Genomic DNA, 25,876 nt, shown 5'->3' with positions numbered 1-25,876 from the left:
CCCCCCCCGGGTTGTGTGCTGCCCACGTGACAGCAGCGAGGTGGGGCCTTGTGCTGCTGGTGCAGTGTGGGGACCTGAGTGTGGTAGGAGTTCTAGGGAGCTCCCATGGTGGGAAGAGAGGGAAAGCTTGTGCTGCTTTTCTGGTAGTAGTGGAGTAGAGGGTCATGCTGCTGATGCAGCACAGGGACCTGAATCTGGCAGGGATTCTGGGGAGCCCCCATGACATGCAACCTGTGTGGTGTGTGGCCCAAGGCCTGAAGCTGGTCGAGCATATGGCTCCTAGCTGCTCTAAGGTTGGACAGCACTGGTATAGCTGGTTGGCATGGATAGACTTTAAGGTAACCTTATCATTAACCCCAAGTAGCATTTTAGACTTAGCCATTGTTTTCAAGTAGTCTACTAAGCAATTCAGATTGATTTTTATCAGTGGTCTGGCTTTTCTCTATTATTTATCAGTCTTCCTTCCTTCCTATTTATCAGTCAACTTTGTGTTGTTTGCAAGTGTGATTTGTATTAATTCCCTGTTTTCGACAATGTAATTGACAAACTATTAAATAGAGTAGGGCTAAGAACTGATCCCTGTTTTTAACCCCTCTAGGAACATAATCATGCAACAGATTCATGGTTTACAGTTACATTTTGGGACATAATAGTTAGCCAGTTTTTAATCCATTCAGCATTAGCCATGTTGATGGCTACTGAGTACAGAAGCCTTTTACACCAATATTTATATCAACAAAACTTGTCATGTCCTCAGAAAAAAGGTGTTAGGTTCAACAAAATGTGTTCCATAAACAAATGTTGATCATATTATTCATTAATAAAATTAAAAGGGGCAATTTTTTGTGTCATCCATTCCACTGTTTTTCCTGAAGGTGAACATGTCCAGTATATGATCTTGTTAGTGAAGATTACCATAATGCATATGCATAAAGAGATGATTTAAGATTGTAGTGACAAGCCTAATTCTATGATTTCCCAACATTTTGGTGCTGACTTTTCAATGCTAATAGTAGTTTGTTGAGAATATGAAATATATCTAAAATTAAAAAAAAAAAATAATTCCAGCATATCATTCAAAGTGGTTCATTGGTAGGCTTTAAATTAATCATAGCTACCTTTCCCGCTTGAGCTTAAAGGGTAACTGATAACAATAGTATGTTATCATTTTCTGGGTAGACCAGCACTGAAGACACATTTTCCAAGTAAGCTTTATAGCCTTGCCGACAGCAGAGAAATCATGAGGCACAGAAATCATGTGTTCCATTCCAGGCTGCGATGAGGAGTGTGCTGTAATGGTCTCAGACATTTTTACCTGTTTCCCATTGGCAGCTCAACCTTTTGTTCTGTTTTTGCCTACCTGTCTCTTCACTACGTGTGGCTCCATGTTTCAGTCCTATTCTCTTTATCCAGCCAGGTTCCACTCAGACTCTTCATTCTATTCCCAGTCTCTCTTGGCCTGTCAATCTGGACTCCATGCTCCTTGTCTTTTCCCAGTGGGACGAGACTAATATCAGTCTCCTTGCTCAGCCATCCACTGTCCCCTCTGCCTCTCGTTCAGTTTGCACCCTCTCTTCTCCCTGGTGCCACATACAGTCAGTTTGCATCCTCTCTTGTTTTTATTAACTCATTCCTTACCCCAACTGTCTCAGTATCCCAAGTTCTTCTCTCAGTCTCAAGGTACCCCAGGCCTATCCAGTCCCTGGTTTCCCAGCTTCCAATATCATCCTTTTTCTTTCATCTCTCCACCAGACCATAAGTTTGATTCTTCCTCTCTGCATTTGAATTGGTCAGTTTCCTTTTCCTTGTTACCTGAGCCTAGTAGGGGCTGGAACAGGACAGACAAACTCTCAGTTCCTGGCTCTGGCCTAGTATCTCACAGTTCAGAACTAGAAAGCAGCAAATGTCATGGTTTACCTGGTTCTCCACAGATTCAGCACAGACAAAAAAAGGAAGCCATTACTGAACATATGTGATTTGGAGGTTTGCAGGTACTTCTAAAATCTTTTAACTTTGGCGGGGGTTTGCGGGCAGGGGGAAAACATATTTTTCCCTAGCCTCATTCTTAGAAATTGCTGAAAGGCTTTCGTTATTTTCTAAGAAAAAGTCTGCATAAGACAGATACCCAGCATGGAAAGAAAATATTCACCAGTGAACAATTTAAAATTTAGTGAAGTTATAAACATCAGTGTCGTAATGATTTGGAAAGGTCAGGTAACCTTAATAGACTGTGCTACCTGCTCTGCCTATAACACAGAATTGTTTTTCTTAGGTTAAATTACATCTGCTTGGATTTCAATATCTAAACCATGAGAATCTATCTTTTGGCTGTATTATGAAAATATGTCAATTCGCGTCTTAGTGATTGATAGGATATCTTTTGTTTCTGTGGCAGTTTGCTCTAGTAAATCCAACCTTTGTCTCAAGAAATCTGAATTGTTTATATAGTGTCATAGTTAACTTCTGTTTAGAGACTTTGGTTTTCAGTAGATTATCTGATTGTTTTAAAGCATTATAGTAGTTTGCTGTGAATCTTTTTTTCTTTTCCTTAATGGAATTTATAAGGTGTGACCTTTCACTGACATTTGTCCCACTTAATTATGGTGCTGAAATGCTACAGGACTTCCATTGTAATCAAACCCTTTAAAATTCAGATTTTTTGGGGGGGGTTGCCTTCCGTATGCAAGGATGATGAGAACTGCAACTTATTGCAAATAAAGAATTAAGGAGGAATGATTAAATGTATCGGTTTATAGCTTTGCTGACAGTAGAGGCAAAAACCAATTCCACGAGTTACATTCCAGGTTGTGGTGGGGAATGTACATATGTTGCATTCCAATTTGGGGTGCTTCAGGCTATGGACAGACAAAAAAGCCCCCAGACAGAGGACACTACAAAATGTTGCTTGGTCCTGAAGTTCCGTTCCTTCCCTCCCTTCCCCAGCCTTCCACAGATTTTTAGGCAGTGATGATCTTGCCATTGAGTAGGGGGGTGAACTAGATGCCCTCCTGAGGTCCCTTCCAGTTCAACTTTTCTATGATTTTATGATTATGGTAAAAAAAGAGGAGTTTGGCTCTTGATTTTTTGAATTTTAAAAGTTATATTAAAACAATGCAACTTCTACCACATATTTTTGTTTATTTATAGGCATTTGTTCCTATATATAAAGTAAGCATTTACCAGCCTAACTTTGCTCTCTCTAATCATTATATCGTATTGTCTTTTGTATCTCTCCTTCCATAACTGTAATTAGCCATCAACACATTCCCACATCATGGAGTAGTACTTTATAGATGATTATTTGAGACAGTTAGAAGCAAACAGTTTAGTTTTCAACATTGGTTATGTTGATTCAGATTAAGGCCCCTTGTACTTGCTTAGCATAAAAATGTTGTTCCAAAAGCATTTCTTGCAATGCATGCTAGATACCTGTATCTCAGTTATGAAACAGCTCCTGAAAGCTGTGGATCCTGGGAGATTTTGAAAGACCTTATGTAATATTTCAGGAGATCCAGAAAATTGTGAGTAGAGGTCAGAGTCCTATAATCCCATAGGAGAATCCATGATTTCCACAGTGTTAAGTATGAATGCAAAAACAAATTTGATTTGACAGAAAAGTTGTTTTGCAGACACAAACTGTACCATACCTCTAAATCATTTACAGATTTACATTTCTAGTATAGATAGTCCTTAAGGGCTATATCTTTTCTCTGAATGTTTGGGACCAACTCCCACTGTTTTTAGGGTTGCCTACGTACACTGATGTTGAAATTTGATTACTGGTTTGATCATTGGTTTATCATGAAGTTGTGTTTATGGACCAAATTACTTAATTCCATACCTGTTTGAATTTTGTAATGTTTCTGTATTGCATTGTGACAAACTCTTCTGAGATTGATCCCTGGATCTCCAGACTCTCCCCACTGTCCTGCTGTGTGTATACCTGGGGCTGTGACTGAATCTTGCCCCTGGGAGACTACTCTTCCCCTGGCAAGTGTTGGTCTCATCTGCCGCTGACCAGACCTTACAGTTTAATAAAGAAGAGTCCTGTCAGCTTGAAAGTTCCCTTGGGTTTGCAAAACAAAATTCATCCCAGTCTCTGTGGATTTGGTATACCTATTGATGTCAGCTGGTTTGAAATGCCTTGTCTCCTTCATCATGAAATAAGCAGTGAGGTGTGAAGCTAAACAGATTTATAACATAAAAACGCATAACTCCCCTTCCTCCCCCAAAATGGTAGCTTTAGGAACAGATATGCAAACAAATAAAACCAATACCATGCACTGCTCTCTCTAACTTGTAGCAGCCTCTTAATAAGTTCCACTGATGTTTTTAGCAGTCCAACTCCTACTGCTATACTTAGAGGAAAATCTCCAGCCTGGTGTCGGGGCCCTCAGCCTTCTATTGAGATTCTAGTGTGTTTGTACTTGATGTCTGCTGTTCTGAAGTCTTTGCCCTCCTCCCAGATACATTCATTTCTATTTAAGGAAGATAGAGCCATTAATCATTGTATGGGATTCCCTCCCCCTTGATACCTTGGACACTAAAGCTGCTTACAGATGTTACAAACAAACAAACAAACAAGAAGCAGCACGTTTGTTTGACTTGGCTCTGCAGCATCTGTATAGATTGCGTTCTTCAGTGTGGCTTTTTGGCGCTTTTACCTAAAGCTGATTCAGTCAGTTGTTAGAAAAAGCACCCAAAAAGCCCCACTAAAATGCCCAATCTATACAGATGTCAGGCGAGCCAGGTTCAACTAATGCAGTACCTTTTCTGGGCAAGTGCTAGGCTTGGTGCAGGAGCACACTGAGTTTAAAGTAAAGTGTCATTTATTTTTAATGGCTGTAAGCAGCATACGTGTGTACACACACACACACACACACACACACACACACACACACACACACACACACACACACCATGAGTTATATATACCCAGCATAAATATATGCTGGGTTTTTTATTTTTTCCTCCTATCACTACTCAGACACACTGAACCCAATTTCAATATTCATGAGTATTTAATATAGTCCAGTGGTTTTCAAACTTTTTGCATTTGTGGATCACTAAAACATTTCAAATGGAGGCGCAGGCCCCTTTGGAAATTTCAAATGGAGGTGTGGGCCCCTTTGAATTGTAAGTGTGGGTATTCACATACTCAGAGCTGATCCTAGGGGTGTGCAGGGCCGGAGACATAGCCTGTGCAGGCCCTGTTGGAGGTGGGGGGTGAGTGGGTAGAGCAATGTGAGGGAGGGGCAGCGAGTACGGAGTACAGAGCTGGTGGTGTGGAGTGGTGACAGAGTGGTGATACAGGGCGATTGCCCTGATTCGCCCGCCTCAAGGGACAACTCTTCACATACTTTTGATTGATCATAGTCATCTTTTGAGGGCCCCTTAAACAGTCTGCAGACCACAGGTTTAAAACCACCGATATTGTACATAGTAGCACACCACTTAATATCTATCCTAAACACAAACTCTAATTGATCTTGTTACTTTTTAAATTTTAACAGACAAAAATTATATTATTGGGGTATTTTAAGGTCTATACATATGAATCAATCTTCCTTTCTCTAACCTGAGAATCTTAAACAGCTGAGGAGGTTGTGCAGTTAGGGATGCTTGCACAAAAACTCATCTTTTAATTAAGCTAGTAGTCAAGTTACTAGCATGTGATTTTACACTGAGCATTTACAAAGGAAAAAACTTGAATCCAAAGTAAAAACAAAGGTGTTAAATAGTCTTTTTATCTTTGTTCACTAAGATCTCTCCCTCTATTCTGCTTTAATGACTATGGTGTGCATGCAATCAGGCTTTCTCCAGCAATGCAAAAATATGTCTTAAGTAGCACATTCCACCTTTCACTGAGCTAGATATATTTCAGCATAAGACGACCCCATTACCTGGAGCCTCTGCTTCACATCAGAAAAGCTTTTTTCCCCTCTTTGAAAAGACAGGCATGTAACTGGGATAAAAGCCAACTTCAGAATCTTTAAAAGTAATATTTGCACAGTCCTGGGAATTAGCTTCTCAGCCAGTTTCTTCAGTAGTGACCTCAGATACAGAGATAAGGTGGTGTGTTCAGGAAATAAATCGGTCTCTAAAAGATTTAGTAGTCATTTCTTTAAATAATAATAATAATAAAAAATCTGTTTGTTGAATGGTCAGTTTCTAGTTGTGTTTTTTTTTTTAAATGCTTGTTTCAAACTGTGTGTTCTGGACTGGACTGCATTTCACTAACTGCAATTGTATCCATATATTTCCATCAATAGCAGTCTCTTGTATGTTATTCAGATAGATTTTCCCTGAATGTAAAGATTATTTAATATCATAGCATCATAGTGCTTAGGGCTGGAAGGGACCTAAACAGATCATCAGGGCCGACCCCCTGCCCCAGGCAGAAACGGGTGCCAGGGTTGTATCACCCTAGCCAAATATCTGTCCAGCCTCCTCTTGACAACCCCCAAGGTAGGAGAGAGTACCACCTCACTTGGGAGCCCATTCCAGAACCTGGCAACCCTAACTGTAAAGTAATGTCTCCTGATGTCCAGCCTGAACCTTCTCTCTAAAAGTTAAATGTTTATAGCTACTGGCTGTGGCAATTGTATTCGGTATTAGACTTAATAAAATCAATACTACATATTACACGGCCTTTATATTAATTTTGATAGTTTGATTATGTAACATTCAGGTTTTAGTCTCATTTTAATCCCTTACTAATGATAAATCCATATAAAATAGTTCAGATGAGATGTATTAAATAGGTTTTTGTGCAACTGTGTTGCAAAACTCCAACTTAGTTTAGTTAAAGAAAAAAGTAACATGATTAGCGTCCAAGTAAAAACCTACATTTCACAACTGGCTCATTCCTACCCAAATTAATTCAGCTGCCTTGAAATGAAGTTAGTAGTTTAAAATAAAATCTCTAATATTTTTTTCTGTAACAAAAAAACTTTAATACATTAATATTGGCTGGAAACATACGGAGTCAGCACTGGTGATGAAATAGGGATCATTTAACCTCTGCTGTATATTGCTAGTGGAGCTCTTTGGTAGATTGACCTCATATATCACCTTACTTGTTTTGAACACTAAAATATCCTCCATAGTATCAAAATCCAAAATTTTATTAGCTTTGTTTTGAAATATTTCTTGGACAGAATGAATAGCAAAGGCAAATGAATTAATTTATCTTACTTCCGGGATCTGAAATGTAGCTGGAAATGATCTTTCAGTGTCCACTTTTGCTGTTATCCAGGATATTTAAAAACCTGGGGTTCAGTTAGTTTACTTATTATGTACTTGATACAGCTCCCATTCAAGGCAATGGAAAAACTAATTGAAATGAAGGCTACTAGTTTAAGTCCTACACCATCAGAATTAGGTGTCTAATTATGCTGTTTTGACTGCAGGGTTCAGGGTTCACTGAAGCAGGCAAAGTCATAACTCTTCTGTTCATTATTTTTTTATAGTGGAGTTTATCTTCATATGATTATCTCCATTGAAAATTATTGCTAATATTTTTATCCTCAAAATCTTTTCAACTAGTTAATCTTGTCTGTTTTATGAGTACTTATTATAGGATCTTAATTACCACATTTACTTGAATCCAAGACGATGTTTCTTTTCTCCATTTAACATGGATTTGAATACAAGGCAATGGGGGGGTAGGTGTCTGCTGTGGTTCCCAATCTGGCCCAGGGTCAGAGCTGGAGTCAGAGATGCATGCCTATGTGCTGCCCTGCCCCCCCTTACTGCTGTCTCTACCCCCCCACCCCACCCCACCCCACCCCAGTCTCTGTTCTGTAGCCTCTGCCCCACAGCCTCTGCTTCCTCATCTCTTCTCCTACTTCTGCCACATACCCTGCCCCCTGCTTTAGGCTGGCTCTGGCCCCATTTCAGCCTAGGGCATAGAGCACATGGCAAGCAAAAAGAGGGAAGGTGCCAGGGCATCCAGGCAGGGGGAGCCAGTGGTGAGGGAGACAGGTGGCAGGGGGCAAGTTGTGGTGGGGCAGGGGTCAGCCACTTGACTCCCCTGTATTTCTTGCCCCTGTGCCACTGATTGCCCATGGAGGGATGAATATAAGATAACTCTCCAATAATTAGATTCTACACATGGAAAATTATAACAAACTTATAAATGTTCCATGTCTAGAATCTAATTATTGCAAGGTCATCTTTAATTCAGTGTCATCTTGGATTCACATAAATACGATAGTATCTACTTTTAATCTTGCATTCCTCAGGAAACTTGCTAATACACTATTGTGTTCTTTAAGGCATTTAGATTAGACAGTATTAAATTATACTACAGCTTGAGCAAATCAAATGCCAGCAGTGCTTCTCTACTTCAAGTAAGGTATTTCAAATATTTTGCATCTTTTTGGTGATTAGGGGATGTGTTAGGTAGCTTTTGTACATCCAGTGGCTCATTTTCGTGACCATACAACTTCTGGATATTGTGCTCAGGAGGTTTATTTCCTGGGTATTACAGTAATTTGTTCAATAATGTTTAAATTACGATCTGTTCAGTTTACGATCTGTTCTCTGTAGTAATGTTGTGTACAAATGCTTACTTTAGTTGGCCTGCTGAAGATTAAAGTATTGCTATATTGTAGCTGCTTGTCTCTTCCATATGGGTAAGAGAGGATGTGTACAATTCTGCATAATTCTCTTTAATATTTTTATCGTATCTGTCATTTAGGTGGTCATTAATCTAGGTTCTTTATTCTTTTGCTTTCCACAGATTCTTTTTTAATGTTGTGGTTTTGAATCCTGCCTAATGTGTGTGTCATATGCAAACACAAAAGTACAACAAAACTGTGATTCGGTGTTCTTTTTGCTACTTTTATCTGCTAAAACAACAATTTTTCAGCTCCCTGAGCTATCTCTTTTGGTTAATTAATGCTAATTTTTTATCCTTTCATGATCCACTCCAATGAACAGTTCTTACCCAGCAATTTTGAACTGTTTCGCAAACTTTTCTGTAGGCTTTATTATATCTGCTAGTACTTCAGTGAAAATTGGGTGCTAAGGTGACACGCATCGAACCTTTTGCATTATACCCTTGGCACTCATATTTATTATGAATGTAATGTCTTGAATCCAGATGAGTAGATATAGCATCAGTGGTATAACTAAAGTGCAGACAGAAGTGTAGCTCCATGCTGTAACTGAGAGTGCTTTGCAGGAAGTGTTCTGAGTTACAATATTCTCCCTGACCAAACAAATTCACTGTTGGTTCCAGGGGGGAAGGGAAACCTAGTTGCTGGCAATGAGCCTGCAGTCAGTTTCTCCTAGCAATGATCTCTCCTTTTTCTCAGCCTGCGCTGTTTTCAGAATGGGAGAGGGGAATGGACCAGAGGGAGCTCATTCTGGGGGTTATCCAGCCAGCGCTGGAGGATGGGGGGGCTCCAGTACACCACCCTCGCCGTCCAGTAGTGGCTGAAAAAACCCCAGACTGAACTCCCTCCACTCCCTTTCCCCCATTGCATTCTGAAAACAGCTTGTAGCTGGCAGGCAGCGCAGAGAGAAGTTACAGAAAACGCTTTGTTTTGAAACATCTTCATCTGACCCCTCATGTAATGAGGGTTCAGATTTTCACCCGAACAGCCATTTTTTAAAGTCTGCAGCTCTACACTTGTTTGTCATGGCTATAGTCCCTTTTCTGTGGCCAGATTGGATGAAAATTGTCAGTTCTGTCTGGGCCCTAGGTGGGAGGGGCATAGGGGAAACTGCCCTGGGTACCAACTTGAGGGGTCGTGGAGGGGGACATGGAGCAAGATAAAGCTCCTGCTGCTGGCAGTCTCACCTTCACAATTGTCAATGCAGTGGAAACTAGAATTTGCCACTTCTGCTTTGACCCAGGTGCCTAGGCAGTCATGTCCCTACATTGCTGTACAGCATCTGTGGTGTTTCAGGGCCTTTGGAAGTCAATCATGTGTTAATTTTACTCCTCTCAAAGATTCATAATTACCATATAGTGCAAGAGTGATGATGTAGATGTCATGGTCCAGAATTTATAGTTTCATAGATGTTAGGGTCGGAAGGGACCTATTAGATCATCGAATCCTACACCCTGCCCTGGGCAGAAATGAGTGCTGGGGTCAGATGACCCCAGCCAGGTGTCTGTCCAATCTCCTTTTAAACACGTCCAAGGAAGGGGACAGCATCACCTCCCTTGGAAGCTTATTCCATATTTTGACAACCCTCACTGTAAAGAATTTTTTCCTGATGTCCAATCTGAATTTGCTCTCTTCCAGTTTGTGGCCATTATTTCTAGTTACCCCGACAGGTGCCCTGGTAAACATTGTATCCCCTATTTCTTGGTTCCCTGCCCCCCCCCGCAGTGAGTTTGTAGGCGGCCACGAGATCACCTTCAGCCTCCTCTTGGGGAGGCTGAAGAAGTCCAGGCCTCCCAATCAGTCCACATAGGGTTTTTTCTCTAGGCGTTTAACCAGACAAGTTGCCCTCCTCTGAACCCTCTCAAAGACCATCCACATCCCTCCCAAAGTGCGGCACCCAAAACTAGATGCAGCACTCCAGCAGTGGCCTTACCAATGCCGCATAGAGGGGAAGTATCACCTCCCTAGACCTGTTTGCGATGCACCTACTTATGCAAGAAAGGGTGCGGTTGGCTTTACTTCATCATGCTGGTGACTCATGTTCATTTTGGAGTCGACTGTGACTCTGAGATCCCTTTCCGCAGTTGTGCTACTTAGAGTGGTACCTCCCAGACTGTAGGACTGTTGATGATTCTTCCTCCCCAGGTGCAACACATGACACTTATCCTTGTTAAACTGCATCCTATTCTGTCCAGCCCCTTCTCCCACCCTGTCCAAATCAGTCTGGATTCGCTCCCTGCCGTCTAGTTCGTGTACCTCCCCCCATAGTTTGGTGTTGTCAGCAAACTTGGACAGGGTGCTTTCTACTCCCTCGTCCAAGTCACTAATGAAGATATTGAATAGTACCGGTCCTAGGACAGAGCCTTGAGGTACTCCGCTGCCCACATTTCTCTGGGTAGAAACTGACCCATCCACCACCACTCTCTGGGTACATCCCATAATCCAATTTTCTAATTATATGAGAGGCATGGATTTCTTAAGGTGATATCTTTTATTGGACTGACTTCATAGTTGGGGTACAATTAGATAGGATTGACCTGATGATAAATAATTTGCATTTGAAAGCATGTCTAACTCTATCTCAGTTATGCAGTTGGTCCAATAAAAGATATCACTCTAAGAAATCCTTGCCTCTTATAGAGTGCAAGCCATTTAAGATGCCTGTTGGTAACCCAGTAAGCCATTTGCCAAATCCTTTTGTTTTCTGTACCAAAGACACCTCTTCAAATGAACTAAGTGTGCCTGCTATTTCATTTTGGAATGCTGTGTACTCAGCATGTGTTTCTATTAGCTCCTAATTAAAGCTGGTTAAATTGTAATTCAGAGTCCTGGCAGAAGCAGTTATGCAAACCTTCTTCTGCAGGTAGATATATTTCACTTTTGTGGAGGAAAACAATGTTTCTGCCATCACTCAGCAACTGCCTTGATGGACTTCCTGAATTAGCAGACCCGCTTGCCAAATAAGCCCACCATCTGCAGCTTAGGTGGTATCATTGGCTGCTTACAGACGTTAAAAAAAGAAAACAAAACAAAAAAACAACAACCCCCCAACACACTTTACCAGAAGCAGTAGCATGTTAGTTCAGTCTGGCTCAGTAGTGTCTGTATAGATCAGGCGCTTCAGTGGGGCTTCTTGGTGCTTTTATCTAAAGGCAATTCGATCAGTTATGAGATAAAAGTGCCAAAAAAGCCCCAGTAAAGCACCTGATCTATACAGAGGTTGGGAGAGCTGGGTCCAACTAACGTGATGCCTCTTCTAGACATGCACTGGGCTCAGCACAGGAGTGTACCGAGTTTAAAGTGCCGTTTTTGGGGTTTTTTTTCATGTCTGTAAGCAGCTATTTTGAGTAGCTGAATTTCAGAAGATGCCACAGTGCTAACCAGTTTGTCCTTTTTTATGCAATTTCTCTATAATTAGGGTTTCTGATTAAATGTAGGGCCAGGTCTTATTCCACCTATTGGACATAAGTATAATCCTATTTCACTCTACTCAGATCCCTGAAAACTTAACATGCATAATTTATAACATACCCTGAAGACACACCCTTGTGACCTTAAGACTAAGTCACAAAAAGAAATGGCAGGGAGGGGAGGATTCTTTCCCATGTTTTAACAGCTTTTCACACCTAAGCTCGATAGAATTGCACTTAGGTGCCAGGTAAGTAAATAGGATGTGGTGCATAATAATTTGGAACCTGTGTGCTTATAATCAGTAGAGAATGACTGTAAATTATTTCTCAAGTACAGCTGAAGGGAAGGAGAGTTGGAAAGAACAGATGTAACCTGATATGCTTTGCAACTAAAAAATGCATCACCAGTTACAATAAGTATTTCTTTAAGCACTTATTTCTTATGTTCTCAGTTAAACAGAACAAGATGCCTATTTATAGAGGGTGGGTACAGAGGAGGGCAGTAATGCAGTTGCATCCCTCTGAATCTGGCTGCACCCAGACTTTAAAACCAACTGCCTTGGAGGGACAGCAGCATTTCTATTCGGGCAGTCCTGAGAGAGTCAATTCACTTCATGGCTCAATATTATCTCCTTGATTCCTGCTAATCTGCTTTACTCTACAGATATTAACAACTTTTAGAGATCCTTTTTAATGGCTTTGATGTTCCACTATTCAAACTATCCTTTCTTCTGCAGTTTTGCTATCTGTTAGCCCGTCCTGGTAATGTTTCCTTTATTCCATAGCCTTGCAAACCATTTTCAGCTCTAGGTAAAAACCTTAACTCTGGTGTGGTAATATTAATTCAGGTGTAGAAATGATCCCTTCTCAGTTTTCTCTTGTGGGTGCTAAATAGACTCGGGCCCTTTAGTCTATCTTCGTAGGGCCTGGGCTGCTGCCCCCTGACCATGCAAGTAGCCCTCTGGACCCTCTCAAGGTTAGCCACATCCCTCTTGAAGTGCGGTGCCCAGAACTGGACACAGTACTCCAGCTGTGGCCTGACCAGCACCGCATAGAGGGGAAGGATCACCTCCCTGGACCTGCTTGTGATGCATCCGTAGATGCACGACAAGGTGCGGTTAGTCTTACTGACCACTTCCTTGCATTGGCAGCTCATGCTCATCCTGGAGTCATCAATGACTCCAAGATCCCTTTCAGCCACTGTGTTGTTGAGAAGGGTGTTCCCCAGCCTATCAGTATATTGCAGGTTCCTTCCCCCTAGATGCAGCACCTTGCACTTGTCTGTGTTGAATTCCATCCTATTCTCATCCTTCCACCTCTGTAACCTGTCTAGATCTAGTTGGATTCTGTCCCTCCCCTCCAGTGTGCCCACTTCTCCCCACATCTTTGTGTCATCAGCGAATTTGGACAGCGTGCTTTCCACGCCCACCTCCAAGTCACTGATAAAGATGTTGAATAGCACAGGCCCAAGGACCGAGCCCTGGGGAACTCCACTGCCCACATCCCTCCAGGTCAAAAACAACCTGTCCACCACCACTCTCTGGGTGTGACCATTGAGCCTATTTGCCACCCATCTGACTGTGTTGTGGGTTTTTTTTAACTTTATATATAATCTAGCAAATTTGTTCACATTCCAACAGTTAAATCTGGTTTTGCTGTATTCTTAAACTGAATAATATAGTGCTAGTCCCCTAGCATATTAGTAAAGTTTCTAGTTTCTCTTTAACTGGAGAAAAATGTGTGTTGTGTTATATGTTATCATCAGGGATCCTGGTTTTCGGTGATTAAAAATTGCAAATTCTCTGATTAAAAATAGCAGGTTCTCTGTTTAAAAACCCAAAATCCATGATAAAAATTAAAAGCCTGTCCACAGCCCTCCCAGCACTGCTGGTGCCCCTCACTTCTCCCCACAGCCTCAACAGCCCTCCTGATGCCCCTCACAACAGCCCCCCAGACACGCAGGCACAGACATGCAGGCACAGAGGCACACACACACACTGACACACACCGCAGCAGGTAAGTGTGTGTTGGGGGGGAATGGGCAGGGCAGAGTGGGGGAAGAGAAGGTGCTGGGAGGGGTAGATCAAGAAGTGGGGAGCATGCCCCTGTGCCCACTCCCTGGAGCCTTTTTAGCCCTTTAAAGTAGTGGTTCTAAACCTTGTTAAACTCAAGGCATCCCTCAGACTCAAGGCACACTTTAGAAAATGCCAGCTTTTAGCTTTCACTTGCCTTTTGACTATGTAAAAATAATAAAGCAGTGTATTTGCAAAGAACTTGGAGAAACTGCAACAGTTCAGAATGCTTTTGACACTCATAGATGCTAGGGTCACAAGGGGCCTCAACAGATCACGACCCCCTGCCTAGGCAGGAAAGAGTGCTGGGGTCATGACCCCAGCCAGATGCCTATCCAGCCTTCTCTTAAAGACCCCCAAGGTAGGGGAGAGCACCACCTCCCTTGGAAGCCCATTCCAAATTTTGGCCACCCTTACCGTGAAGTTATCCTATGGGTTCCTATTTGAAATCTCTGGGTTTATCTTATGAATCAAGTGTAGGTGTTTGCACACTGAATAGTGCTAATATTGTATGGCACCCTGAAGTACCCTTCAAAGAATTCCATGGCAGCCTACTTGAGAGTCACTGCCTTAGAGAAACAGAGAGGATGGTGGCTACGAACTGGCCTATTGCTCGTGTGTTAAGCAGACAGGGTGGCTGTTGGGCTCCTTAGCCTCTTTTGAGGCTGTAATTTTGAAGATGATATTATGTTATTACTGGTGTTAAAATGATATAAATGATATTAAGATTGATATTGTATATATTAGCATTTAACATTTTTAGTACTAGCTTGAGTGGCTGAAAGTCCTAGTCAACAAAGTTTGATTTTTTCTAGTGTAGATGGGATGCTAGATATGATGATTCTTCATCAGTATTGAGCCATAGTGGAGAAGTCACAGGCTACCTCTTCTGCTTTTGCTTCTGCTACATTTGTTACAAGTAGGAGGAGAGATATTTAGGCTCTGGGGACCCCAGCAGGAACCCTAACTCCCTCAAATGTATTGGAGAAAGTAATTTTTTAAAAGCTAACCAGTTCTCCCCCTCTTTCTGTTAGCATATTATATTTGCAAATAAGACAAACATGTGCAGAGGTGTAACAAGGTACCTGGGCTTCTGGGGCAGTGGGATGCATGGGGCAATAGTGCCTTCTGTCTTCCTCTGTGCTGCTGGTACAGCTGTATAGCTGCAGCAGCAGCTTCTATTTTTCTTCCTCTCCTTCCCCTCCAAATTGGCTACCCCAGTTGCCCCACCCTAGTTACCCTACTGAGCATGTGAGACTTGGCAAACTTTATTCACAATAGAGAAATAATGCAAGGCCTAAGGAGGCAACATGAAGCTCATTCAATGAGCTTTGCAGGAAATTAAACTACATTTGGTCTAGATAAGTAAAAGTCAATACATTTGGGGGAAAAAGTTATCTGAAACAGATTTAATGTTAGGGAGATACTGGGAGAATCAATAAAGCCGACCCATTGCCATGTTAGATGTGACCTTAAATTGTGGTAAAGGGACAAAAGGAAGTGGTATGGCTCAGTGAGGTACCGTGAGGCATCTTTACATGTGCTCTGGGGTGGTGGGAGCACTTAAATTAAAGGAGGTCTTGGGAGTCACTTTAATTAAAGCGCCTGCAATGTCTTGTGTATTCAGTGTCCCATGCTTTGAAATAGTATCAGGGACACTTAAAGCTTGTTCAGCGAGCTTTAGTTAAAGCGCCCCTGCCACCATTTTGAAGCTTGGGGATGCTGAATCCATGTGATGCCAAGGTTGCTGGAGCATGCTAATTAGATTAATTGAGTCTGCTCTGATGCATTGTAATCAGAACATGTCAGAGCAAGTGTCAGGCACATATATAGGTATCCATTAATTCTCTGTCCCGAGTGCTTTTGAGAACAAAACTAGAATATTGTGTTAAATCCAATTGAGTTCAGTATTAGAAAGATGTTGATTTAAAATGGAAGTCATGTGACAAAAAAAGGTTACTGGCCTGTAGAGAATAATTAAAAAGGAAAGTTATTCAGCTGATGAGTAAAGGGGATATTACAGTATTATACAAATATTCGTGGTGTGTGAGCACCAAAGAGGAAGTGTAATTCCCCACCCTTCCCCCAATTTGGAATTGAGGGAGGCTGGGGTTCCAGCCTCCTATTAACCTCAAATAAATTATTCTTATCCATAAGAGAGCATAAATAAAATCCCTGTTTTCTGTGCTTCTTATGTGACACTGAGGGTAATTGCATGTTTCCCCAGGGGTGGGGACAACCAGTGTTTTGCCTATAATAGCAGCCTTGAAATTGACAGACCCTAGTCTGTTTCAGAGTTGCTAATAGCACAGAAGTGACAGCTATTGAGATGGGCTAAAAGAATTAACTGTACCCTACATGTCTGATTAAAATTTTCTAATTGCCAGATGAGCATACCATGTTCAGCGTGGACTATATAATACTTCTTATGTTCCTATGATATGAAAATGTATTTAAATAGTGTTTCTGTTTTAATTGTATAGTTTCAACAACTGTTAAAACCATAATGCTAGTGATGAGCACCATTTAAAATAGAAGAGCTAATGCTATAACTTTAACTTTGTTTAGGCAAGTTTCATTTGATTTCAAAAATGGGAAGAGTGGAAAAAAGCATAGAGGCTCATTGTGGAGCTGTACTTGCAGGAAGATGGAATTATGAAGGAACAGCATTAGTTACAGGTAAGAGTTTGTCTTAAAAGCTTCCTGCATGCCCACCCCCCCCCCCCCCCCCCCCAAAAAAAATTAAAAATTGGGTAATAAAAAGCTCTTTCAAAAGAAAGCATGCTTTCTAGATGAGGTTGACATTGTTAATAGCTTGAAACTAAAGAAAGGTACATTTATGCAAGAGATTTTTAAACTATAAAAATTATAAAATGTAAAGGTACCTTCTACTGAATGATAGAATTTGTGAGGAAAAAATATCATACGAGTTTTCTTGACATTTATTTAGAAACTGGGGGCATGCATTCCATAAGTTTTATGTCAGTTGTTCCTAATTTGAATCATCATTGTTGGCAGTCCCTCGATACTAGGATGAGTGTCTTCCAGTAGATAGGGAAGACATTGGTGAGTCCAGAGGTGAATGAAGTGGCCAATCCAAGATTTGCACATTCAACTTCAGATATGACATGCAATTCCAGAAGGGGTGGATCCCGGTTATGTCAGGTCTATGTGTTTGTGTAGTGCACATAGAGGTGATTGCACAATAGCTTAAAATGAAGTCTTACTCTTGTAAACTGTGAGGGGGTGGAGGGCATGGGGTGGGTATAGGTGTGTGGGGGGCTGTGGGTTTGTGGGTATGTACAGGAGGGTATGGGTTTGTGGGGTTTGTGGGGGAAGTGGGTATGAGCATGTGGGAGTGTGTGCGGATATGTGGGGTGTGAGTGGATATGGGGGCTGTGTGTGGGGGCAGGGTGGCTGGGGTGTGTGAGGAGGCATGGGGGTCTGTGTGTATGGTGGTGTGAGGGGGGTATGGGTGCATGTGTATGGTGGGGTGTGCTTGTGGGACTCACCCTATGAACACAAACACACTGTGCTTGCCTCACGACACACACACACACTCTCTGTGTGCTTGCCTCATTGCTTGCTCTCTCTCCCCTGCCGTCATTGTGTGCGCGCGCACACACACACCCACCCACCCCTTCTGGCCTCGAGGTACCAGCATGCCCCTGCTCCCACGGTCCAGCGATGCAGCCGGGGGCCACGTGGTGCTGGAGCGACCACGTGCAGGGAAAACTTAGGTAGGCAGACACTTCTTGGGGGGGTGGGGATGGGATGGGATGGGAGGGGCTGGGCTAGCCTGACTCCTGCCGGCTTCCCCTGGGTCCTACTGCCCCTGGCTCCTGTCATCTTTGACAGGGAGGCAGGAGCAGATAAATACTAATTTTCTAAACTTTGTAGGTGCCCCATGGGCTAGATAGAATGGCCTGGCGGGCCAGATCCGACCTGTGGTCCGTATTTTACCTGCCCCTAGTATGGGACCTGTTTCAAGAGCTGGTTGTCAGATATCTTATGATGTGTCCTGTCTAATGATGCTGGTGACATATAAACATGGCTTCAATACTCCTGGTGCTACTTGAGTCAGAACACTGGCATTACTTCTTCTGTCCTTCCAGTACACATGGAGGATTTTCCAAAGGCATTGCTGATAGTAACATTCCAAGGCTTTCAGGTGTTTCTGATAAATTGTCCAGGTTTCACACCCATACAGCAGCATAGGGTTGACAACAGCTGGTAATCCATTAAGACTATATGCTTTGTTCTTCATCTGCCTAATGGCTTTCAAGGCTTCTTGATAAATTGTTGAATCTTCAGGGTAGTTCTTAATGGGGGTGTTGTAGAGTGACTTTTATGGTATTGTCTTCAACAGTAGAATCTCAGTTCAGGAGCTTTTAAATGTGCTCCTTCCACCATGCATTGATGGTGGAGCTTTCTTTTAAGCATGTCGTCCCATCCTTAAACTTCAGAGGGATGGCTTCTTGTGTGCTTGGCCCATAGGTAGCTTTGGGCGTGCTGAAGAAATTATACATGTCTTGGCTGTTAGTAAACTTTCAAATCTCTTTTGCTTTGTTCTCCCACCACTTGTTCTTTCACTCTCAGATTTTCTTCTGGGCCTTAGCTTTAAGATGGCAATAAAGAACTTGCTTCTGTTTGGAATTGATGTCATTCTTATCAAGCTTTGAAGAGTCTCCTTTTTCTGTCAGTGAGGGCCTGACATACTTGTAGATTGCTATCAAGTCACCTCTCAGCCTCAGACTGAACAAGCCTCACCTCTCAGACTGAACAAGCCTAGTTCCCGGAGTCTCTCCTCATAGGGCCTATCCTCCAGGTCCCTGCTCATGCGGGTGGCCCTTCTCTGCACCCTCTCGAGCTTATCCACATCCTTTTTGAAGTACAGTGCCCAAAACTGGGCACAGTACTCCAGCTGCAGCCTCACCAATGCTGAGTAGAGAGGGAGAAGCACCTCTCTGGATCTGTTGGCAACGCATCGGCTGATGTACCCCAGAGTTCTATTCACCCTGCTAGCGACTTTATTGTACTGTTGGCTCATATTCATCTTCTGGTCGATTGTGACCCCCAGGTCCCACTCAGATGCTGTACCAGCCAGTGGGCTACTACCTATCCTGTAGTTGTGGTGAAGGTTCTTTCTACCCAGATGAAGGACTTGGCGCTTTTTCATCTCGGTAGGAACAACTTTCACCATAACTAGAGGATAGGCGGTAACTCACTGGCTGGCACAGCATCTGTCCAGCAGTTGATATATCCAGCAGTTGATATGCTGGTCATAACTTTGGTGATATGGATGTCCTGATGGTCCTGGGTGAGCACTATAATGTCAATCCATTGCCAGTGTTTAGAGTGGGAGTGTATTAGTGATGTCTTCCATTTGTTGCTTTGGTAGAATAAGGAGTTTGTGATAATGAGGTCACATTCTGAACATTTGCTCAGGAGAACAGTTCCATTTGAATTGACTTTCACCTCTTCCTTTCCAAGTTTTTCTTTCCAAAGCTCTCAGAGTTCTTGCCCACTTTAGCATCAAAATCGCTGTGAAGAATTATCTTATCTTGTTTGGGGAAAGATGACAGGACTTAGGTGAGTTTAAACTAGAATTCTTCTTTGTTTTATCATCTTCATCAAGGGTCATGGCATATGTACTGATGGCTGTTATCTCTTGGTCAGTTGAACATAAAGGATCATGAGATGCTCATTGATGCCAACTGAACATTCTTGCATCTGAGTAACAATCTTGGTCTTGATAGAAAAACCAGTGCTTTAGATGTCTCTGGTTTTTTTGGGTTTTCCTTTCCAAAAACTGTATAATCACCACTCTGTTCTGTAGAGCTTCCGATCTCCTGTGCATTTTGTCTCACAAAGTACAACAATGTCGATATCAAATAATGCAAGTTCTCTGGCCACAAAAACTGTCCTTTGCTCATCGATCACTGTTAGGGTTGTCCATCAGAGTGCAGATATTCCAGGTTGCAAACTTCATTACTTGATTTGAACCACAGATAGTGTGATCCCGCTTAATGCAGACAGACTGTGTTTGGCACACCTTTTCTGGCCCTCTCAGCATACAGGGTGAGCAGAGTGGATCCTGCATAGGCCTTCTCAGTCATGCTTGCAGCTGCCAAATTATATACCAGTCTCAGTTCCAAGTACAAAATAATTATCATACAATCATTGCCTCTACATAGGTCCATGACTAAGGGCTTCTAGTAATCACTAGCACTTGTCCCCATCACCACTCACCCATCACCATAGGACTTGGTATTGAAGGAAAATGACTGCCCTTGTCTTTTTTTAACACAGGGAAGCCATTATGCATCAGCAACCATACAATATTTCAAGGGAAAGAAACCTTAATTCAATCACAAAGAAAATCTAGACAACCAGAGATTTATATTCTGCATCCTTCATCTGCCTCTGTAGTCACTGTGAAGTATTCTTTATTCATCCACCTGCTCTGTTGTTGATGACTTTTATTTTTATTTTTGCATTGCTGTTAGTCTGGAAATCTCACTTTCAACCTTGCCAGCATGGGTCACCCTACCAGGAATACAAGACTGCAGGCAGCATTGCTTTCAATGTCATTGGTAGCACCCATGCCTCTCTACTACATCAAGATTGTGATCCTTGGGAGCTGGGATGTATTAACAGGAATGTTGCATGCAAGTCATGGGAAGTGATTCTTTCACTCTGTTCATTACTGATGATGTCTCACCTAGACTATCCACTTTTAGGTCCTGCACTTCAAAAAAATGTGGACAAACTAAAAGGAGTCCAGTAGAGAACAGCAAAAATGCTTAGAGGTTTAGGAAATGTGGTTTTTCTGTCTGGAGAAGAGAGATTGGGAGGATGAATTTAATAACAGTCTTCAAAAGAGTTTATAAAGACGATATTTACCATCCCTTAAAAGAGAATGGCTTCATTTATACCTGGTACCAAGATCTTCTCAGATATTGTGGTTAATTAGAAGAAAAGACAATATCAACTAAAGATTACTCCAGCTATTGTGATTGGTCTTATGTCAATCGCATGACTTACACTTCAGCATTTCAAATTATAATCTTGTGCTTGCACATTATAATTTCTAAACTATAATAAAATTATGTTTTTTGATGACCTACCATAAGAAGAGGGGAAGATATTTAAAACTCTAAATTTAGAAGGACATTTCATGGTTAAGATAATCTTAATAGGTAATTATAGATGATGGCTAGGAAATGGTATTCAGAGGTTTGCTTTTGGGAATTGACTTACAGGTAATATATATATATATTAGAACAGTAGTCCAGGGCAGCAGAAAGGTTTGACTGATTTCTAAAGGCCTGGTCACACAGTTCTCTCAGCCTTTAAGGCAGACAGGGTGTCTAACACAAAAAGGCCAATGGATCTACACATAGCCTGGGAAGTTGTGTACATATGCCACACTGTTCCATAACATGAGATAAGGTGGCACCAGCTTACAAGGCCCAAGAGTGGGGGGTCTGAGGATTCCAGTTTTGGGGGGAGCACACCAAATTAGGAAAAGACCCAGAAAGCCCAAATTAGGATGTGCGCATGTGATGGGTTTGTGAAACAAAGGAATATGATGACAGGACTGAACGTAGACAGTATGATGACCACAGAAAAACCAATCAGTAATGCCCACAGGTGAAGTCATAAGGAAAGGAAAAGAACACAAAAGCAGAGACTTCATAGCAACAAAGGGTCCCCCATCCCTGAAAAGGCTTCCCTGACGAAGCGTCCCTGAGGGGGTCCCTGAGGCCACATGGACACAGAGGGGTCCCTCAGAGGGGAACCTGAGGCACCATGGACAGAGGGCATACTAGCACCCCGTCTCATGCACCCCACTAGGGGTGATGGTCCTCAGCCTCTGACTTCCAGGCTGCTGACATCTGACATTCAAGAGAGAACCTCACATCCTGGCCGGATGTATCTCGACTTTGATGCCAGGCCTAGGATTGGTAGCTATAGAATTGCTTGTATTATTCTTTTCTGTTATCACTGTGTATCAATAAATTGACCTATTATGGAATGGAAAGGTTGTGGTCAGTCTGAGGGTTTTGGATCCCCCAGAACAAGGCATCTGGGTCATAGATCCAGTGTCAGCAATTGACGATTCCACTGGGACCAGGGACTCTGACACAGGGACTGGGACAAGGTCCAGGTCCAGTGCCAGCAATTGGTGACTGGAACCCTGGGACTGAAACTTGAGGGCAATAACCTGACCGATCAGGAAATTTGTTGATACAGAGTGACCTTTCTAGGGTCAGTAGCTAAGACTTGTAGTAAAGTAAAGCTGTATGGTAGTTTCAACTAGGGTTATAAGGTAAGTAACCATGTTTGTGTTGAAGTTTTGTGTCTGTGTTTGGTTTTGTTGTATTGCTGACCTATTGCTGGTTTGATGGGGAGTTAGGAGAGAGCAGAGGAAAGTGATCTCTCTGTCAGAGAACTGTGTGAATGAACAGGGAAAAAGTCCTTGGGAGTAGTTACAGTCTTCTGTGAGTGGTTACAGATGAGTGTTGTTTTGCAGAAATTGTTTATGCATACGTTGGTTTGTTGTGCTCCTTGCAAGCAGTAGCAGAGGATTTGTGCATTGGTATTAGATTCCCCCTCCAGGAATAGTGTGGAGATCCTAGAAAGGAAAGTGTTAACAATTGTTAGAAGGCAGCTGGATTATTCATCAGAAGCCATCTTCCTCTTAGCTTATGGCATGGCTTCTTGATGAATATCAAAAGCAAAGAGATCATGTTCTTTAAACATCTGAAGAACATTTTGATAAATAGGACAGATTCCACTAGCCAAATTTCCGCTCCTAAGTGGAAGAAAGGTACACTGTGGTGTAAAAACATCAGTTATGTACAATTGACACACACAAAGCTATTACAGTAGGATGTGGATATTCACAGTGTTAGGTTCCTTATCTTCCTGCAAAGATGAGGGTTTATGAAATACCTGGGGATATTCAGAGCCACAGCACATAGCTGAGTGGGAGTGCTGCAGTGCTTCAGCTATGTGCTGTGGCTTCTATTTCAAAGGGCACACTTTTTCCAATCAGCTGCACAAAAGTACTGATGATCAGAGAAGCGGTACCCTTTGAAGTAAAAGCCTCGGCAAACAGCTGAGTGGTGCAGCTTGATAAATGTATACAATTAAGCAGCGTGCTATTAATTAAGCAGGTTTGGGGACTGTTAACCATTGTGAACCATCTAGAACCAAAAAATCTGTTTTTTGCTGTGTTTTATGATATGTACTCCCTCATGAGAACTCTGCAGTTTTGATCAATTCTTTGTTAAAGTACATCTCACAACCACCCTTGCATATCACCCTCCTGTAGAAAACTATACAGCTTTTTTCCCATCTTATGTCCAGACCGCTGAGTGGCCTAATATAGGACCCTCAGCCCCAACACATACACAAACATACCAAGGACCTATATGTGCAGTTGGAGCATTATTTGAAATTTTTAAAATATGTATTCGTTTTTACATTTATTCCATGAGAATTCTAGTAGCAGGTGAACTGGGAGATGCAGACATTCATGAGAGGGCCTCCAAATAGAGCATCTCACAGTTACTATCCCAGTTCCTAGCATCAAGTTGCTTTTAAAATATAACAATGATATGATGTTCACATATGATGTTCACATGGTCCGAATTTTTTACTTTCAAAGGACTAAGATATAAACGTTTTCCTGAGACCATTTCTTTTGTTTCCCAGAAGAATAACAGCTTAACCAAGTTAATTTCAAACATCATCAAAATGGGTTTCAGTGTGCATTAGATTTTTTAAATGTATTTATTTATCATAATAAAAAGGTAGCTTACAACCTCTGGATGATGTTGAAGCCTGTTTTACTAGGGCATAAGCAACCTCTTCTGCTTTTCTGTAGAGCCCTGTCATTGTAGATGTGCAGAAAAAGCTGTTTAATCAATACTGTTCCTTGGTAGAAGCATCCAACATGGATGTTGCTTTTGACAGAGCAGTGTTTCCATTTATTTTTAAATGGATTCTGAACATCCTTGTATCCAATCACTGCAAGCCATCAAGAGTGTAGGAGGAGGTTAGGTCATGTAATAATATACATATAAAAGCTCTTGAAGAAAGAAAAGTTATTCACCAGTAGAAAAAGTGGAGTTCTTTGAGATGTGTTTTCCACATATATATTTTATGATTAGGTCTCTGAGAAAATCACAATTTTGCAGACTGTACGGATGCTGCAAAATTTGCCTGACACTGCAATTTTTAAAGGTTGTGAGCATAGGTGGAAGAAGGAAGAAGTTTGGGGCTAATGGGGCTTAGCCCCCCCCCCCCAGATGCGAGGCAGTGCAGTGGGCCACAGGGCAGCCTGGGCACAGGCTCCAGCCAGCTGCAGCAGGGGGGGAGAGACGCACACAGACAGACACAGAGCCTGCAGGTGGCTGGGATTGGAGCCAGATGGCATGCAGAGCACTGCCCACTACAGCAGGTAAGTCAAGGAAGGGGAAGAGGAAGGGGCATGGGGGGAGCAGATTGAGGCCCATGCAGTGAGGGTTGGAGTAGGGCAGGGGCAGGGAATGGGATGAATGGTGCCCTGGGGTGGGCTGTGGGATGCTCGGAGACCAGGTGGCTTGTCCAGGGGCGGGGGGGAAGGCTTCTGCCACTGTGGGGTGGAGGCAGCTGCCCGCTGTCGGCTGGGCTCTGTGCACCACTGCCTCGGAAGCTGGTTGCTGCACATGATACACGGGGCTGTAGGGGGGCGGTCAGGAAGGCCAAGACGGAGATGGAACTGGGACTAGCTACCTGGATCAAGGACAACAAGAAGTCCTTTTTTAAATACATAGGGGGCAAAAAGAAGGTACCGAGTAACGTGGGACCTCTGCAAGACACGCTAGGAAATCTGGTCGTCGCACCAGACAACAAAGCTAACCTATTTAACAATTTCTTTGCCTCCATTTTTCTAAGCAGGGACTGGGTCACTCCCCTCCCCCCCCCCACCGGGACCCCCGTAGGCCCCAGGGGAGGTGCACCCAGGCCTAGGGCCAGTGAGGACCTAGTCAGGGAACTTCTGGAGGGACTGGACGCATTTAAATCAGCTGGTCCTGACGATCTCCACCCCAGAGTGCTGAGGGAATTAGCAGAGGTCATTGCAGGACCCCTGGCACAGCTTTACGAGCACTCGTGGTCCTCTGGCATGGTGCCAGAGGACTGGAAAAGGGCCAATGTGGTTCCCATTTTCAAAAAAGGGAGGAAGGAGGACCCAGGAAACTATAGGCCAGTTAGTCTTACCTTGATCCAGGGTAAGCTTTTTGAGAGAATTATCCTGGCTCATGTCTGCGAGGGGCCAGCAGGGGAGGTTATGCTTAGGGGCAATTAGAGGCAGATCCTGTCAGACCAACCTGGTGGCCTTCTGTGACCAGGTCATAAAATCCTTGGACAGAGGGGTAGCAGTAGACGTAGTCTTTCTGGACTTCAGGAAGGCCTTCGACACTGTCTCTCACCCCATTCTCATTAAAAAACTAGGGGACTGTGGCATCGACACCTACACAGTCAGATAGGTCACTAACTGGCTGGAGGGCCATGTGGCGGGCCAGTAGGGGGCGCTCCTCTGTTGAGCCACCCACCTCACTGCGCCCGACCACCTTCCAGGCTCCAAGTGCCTCCCTGGGGCACCTCACGTCTGACCGATCCCCCTCCTGGAGCACACCCGCTAGCCTGGGGGTTCCACTGCCACCACCCAGGGCTGGGCTTGACTCTGGCTCTGTGTACCCTGGGAAACACAGGC

At 42.9% G+C, this 25,876-nt stretch overlaps 1 protein-coding gene across 9 annotated transcripts in view; it reads left to right on the top strand.

Moving 5' to 3' along the window:
* Nucleotides 1–25,876, top strand: part of IFT80 (intraflagellar transport 80) — a 150,868-nt gene that overhangs the window by 24,427 nt on the left and 100,565 nt on the right. For all 9 annotated transcript variants that reach the window (XM_025215145.1, XM_025215179.1, XM_025215168.1 and 6 more), the window contains one exon: nt 16,675–16,785. In XM_025215145.1, the coding sequence (XP_025070930.1) occupies nt 16,675–16,785 (111 nt within the window). The remainder of the gene's footprint in view (nt 1–16,674; nt 16,786–25,876) is intronic.

This window comes from Alligator sinensis, unplaced genomic scaffold (genome assembly GCF_000455745.1).
Source record: "Alligator sinensis unplaced genomic scaffold, ASM45574v1 scaffold60_1, whole genome shotgun sequence".
NCBI classification, from domain to species: domain Eukaryota; kingdom Metazoa; phylum Chordata; order Crocodylia; family Alligatoridae; genus Alligator; species Alligator sinensis.
The sequence above is the reverse complement of the archived record's forward strand: the minus strand, read 5'-3'. Positions and strand labels throughout refer to the sequence as shown.